The following is a 2,569-nucleotide window of genomic DNA, read 5'->3' on the forward strand; positions in this document are numbered from 1 at the left end:
TGTCCCTACCCCCACACCAATCACAACAGTGAAGGCGGGACCAAACTATCCATGATTTTTCAAATTGACTGTTTAACCAAAAAAGCAGCAAAAATAGTCCAGCGCATTATTTTTTTATTAGCATGCCAAATTGCAGCTACTTAGTTGCATTCTTTGACATGTTAGTTTTGAATGTTGTGCTTGGTTAACTTTTAGTGTCAAACAAGCTTTTGGCAAATTTTAAAATATTTTAATTTTCTTGTTTTTATGACAGGTGGTCAAACATGTTTGTTAAGCACTTCTGTATTAAAGGGTTTCCTAGACAAAAAAACAAGAGTAAACCTTGGCATGTTTGTTTAAACATTCAGATTTTTTTCCTAAATGTCTTCCTCCTGGAGCTGTAATCACAGCTTTACAGAATTGCAGACTTTTAGTTTTAACTAAATTAGGTTGTTCCCTTTCCATTTACACCGATTGCAGTAAGGTGGCAAGCGTGCAACTACCTTCTCTAGATGCTAATTTGTTTTGATTTACCCTGGTAGTGGGGCACTGTGAGTAAGGCTACATCTACTTACAATCATTAAGTGGTAGAGGAGCTCCGTTTAGTCAAACAACATCTGAGGAAAGCAGAAACTGCAAATGAAATAAGAGCAGGGTGTGAGTTTCTTAAACCTTCTAATGTGTGATTTCATGCAGGCAAAAGAGATTCCTGGAATTAAAATCTTCCGTTCATCTGCAACTATCTACTACACAAATGCCGAGATGTTCTTGGAGGTCTTGCAGGAGAAGGTATGTGGTTGCGTGTTCAATAATCTGTGCTCTGTGTGCGTATGTGTGAAATCTGCCTCTGCTTTCTACAGCACCCTCAATTGCTTTCACTATCTCTCTCACTCTTCTCACTTTCTCTCCTCTTTCTGTTTTAATGTGATGCTTGGCTCTTGTTGCAGACTGGAATCGAGATTGGGAAGCTGCTATCAGCAAAGAAGAAACGAGATGCAAAGCAGAAGCGTAGACAAGAGAAAGAGAAAAAGAAAAAGAAAACCAAGAAGGAGGCAAAAAAACAAGTATGAGATCTGAAATTAAGGTTTTGCTAATTCTTCCAAAATATATCAGTAAGTCAGAATCTTTAGTCACTAAGTTGCACATTCTCTTTAAAGGAGTCCCAGATGAACATAGAAACTGTCTCTGAAAGAACAAAAGAAGAGAGAGACGGGAATAGTGTGGACTTTAGCATGACAGAAACAGCTACAGATGGCCTTCATAAAGGCCAAATGAACTTGGCTTATGAACCTGACATAACCATGTCAGATTCAGACTCAGCCACAGGTTCTGACCACATCACAGAGTTTCCTCGGCACGGCGATGAAGAGAAAAAACGGGCCTGCAAATCGGGCACGCACAGCATCATCTTGGACATTTCCACAACCAGCTTTGTGGACACAGTCACTGTGAAGACACTGAAAAATGTATGTGTGTGCCTGCTGAAATGTTATCATTTTTCTAACGGATGACAAAGAGAGAACTAACGTGAGATTTGTCCTTTTCTCCCAGATTTTCAGGGACTTTGGAGAAGTTGATTTGGACATCTACTTAGCAGGCTGCCAAGGTAAAGGACACATCGGACAAAAACAGAGACAGAGGGTTCTCCTTAATGCTGAATTAAGGCACTGAAGCTTAACATAATGAATGCGACAAGGTCATAGCCTCGGTGGAGCCCTGCTACGCCCTGTCAGATGACAATGACACATGAATATTTATTTAGATGACTACAATATGCTCTCTCATTGTCATGCATATTTCTCTCCATTTATGTGTGGTAAAACAGCTTGTGTCGTGGAACAGCTGGAAGCAGCGGATTTCTTCTCAGCCTCCATCCCAAAGAGCCGGCTGTTTATCACCGTCCACGATGCAGTGCTTTATATTCGCAAGAAACAGTGGAAGGCTTATTTTGTGCTTGTGGGTCACCATCAATACTTATCACACTTTTGACTTCTCTGTTTATTTATCACTTGCCATTGAAGAAATACATTCTTTGAGATATTTTCACACATTGAGCTCTGGATCTTCCAATTTCTTTCAGGATGTGTCCCGCAACACCCAGATGTGACCAGCAGGGGTCAGATTCACTCAAATTTAGCCCTCTTCCTCCTCCTCTTTTCAGGCTGCTTTCTGTTTCATCACTCACCATCGTCTCCTCCCCTTTCAGTAAAGGGAGAATGAACCACCTTGACATGGCGCCCGGTTGCTATGGAAACATAGGGAGCGGTTGCTGTGGCAACAGGCTTTTTATGATATCCTCTAATGAGATATACAGCAAGACGTCACTGCATCTCTCTCACACTGTGTTGCATGCAAGGGACAGGGAAGGGGCGGGGCTTTAGTGGGAGAATGTAACAGTGGACTAATAGGAGTCTGTATTTATAGCCAGTGTGAGAGAGCAGAGTGTTAGAAAGAAAGGTTGACCCCAGAGGGACACTCATATGTGAGAGGCGTGCATCTACCAGTTGATATTTTTTTTAAAGACAACAAAAGCCAAAAGTCTCCAACGCATAATCAATAAAATCTGAACAGTGTTACTGTTTAGCTGTGC

The 2,569-nt window shown here is 41.4% G+C and overlaps 1 protein-coding gene across 1 annotated transcript in view; it reads left to right on the plus strand.

Annotated features, from left to right (window-relative positions):
- Window positions 1–2,086, plus strand: part of LOC102201527 (solute carrier family 26 member 6-like) — a 22,234-nt gene extending 20,148 nt beyond the window's left edge. The window contains exons 9-14 of the mRNA XM_013910673.1: window positions 676–768; window positions 927–1,043; window positions 1,185–1,445; window positions 1,531–1,585; window positions 1,805–1,935; window positions 2,060–2,086. Coding sequence (XP_013766127.1) covers window positions 676–768; window positions 927–1,043; window positions 1,185–1,445; window positions 1,531–1,585; window positions 1,805–1,935; window positions 2,060–2,086 — 684 coding nt within the window. The remainder of the gene's footprint in view (window positions 1–675; window positions 769–926; window positions 1,044–1,184; window positions 1,446–1,530; window positions 1,586–1,804; window positions 1,936–2,059) is intronic.
- Window positions 2,087–2,569: the final 483 nt, after the last annotated feature.

Source organism: Pundamilia nyererei, unplaced genomic scaffold, assembly GCF_000239375.1.
Source record: "Pundamilia nyererei isolate P.nyererei 1_Seehausen unplaced genomic scaffold, PunNye1.0 scaffold00047, whole genome shotgun sequence".
Classification (NCBI taxonomy): domain Eukaryota; kingdom Metazoa; phylum Chordata; class Actinopteri; order Cichliformes; family Cichlidae; genus Pundamilia; species Pundamilia nyererei.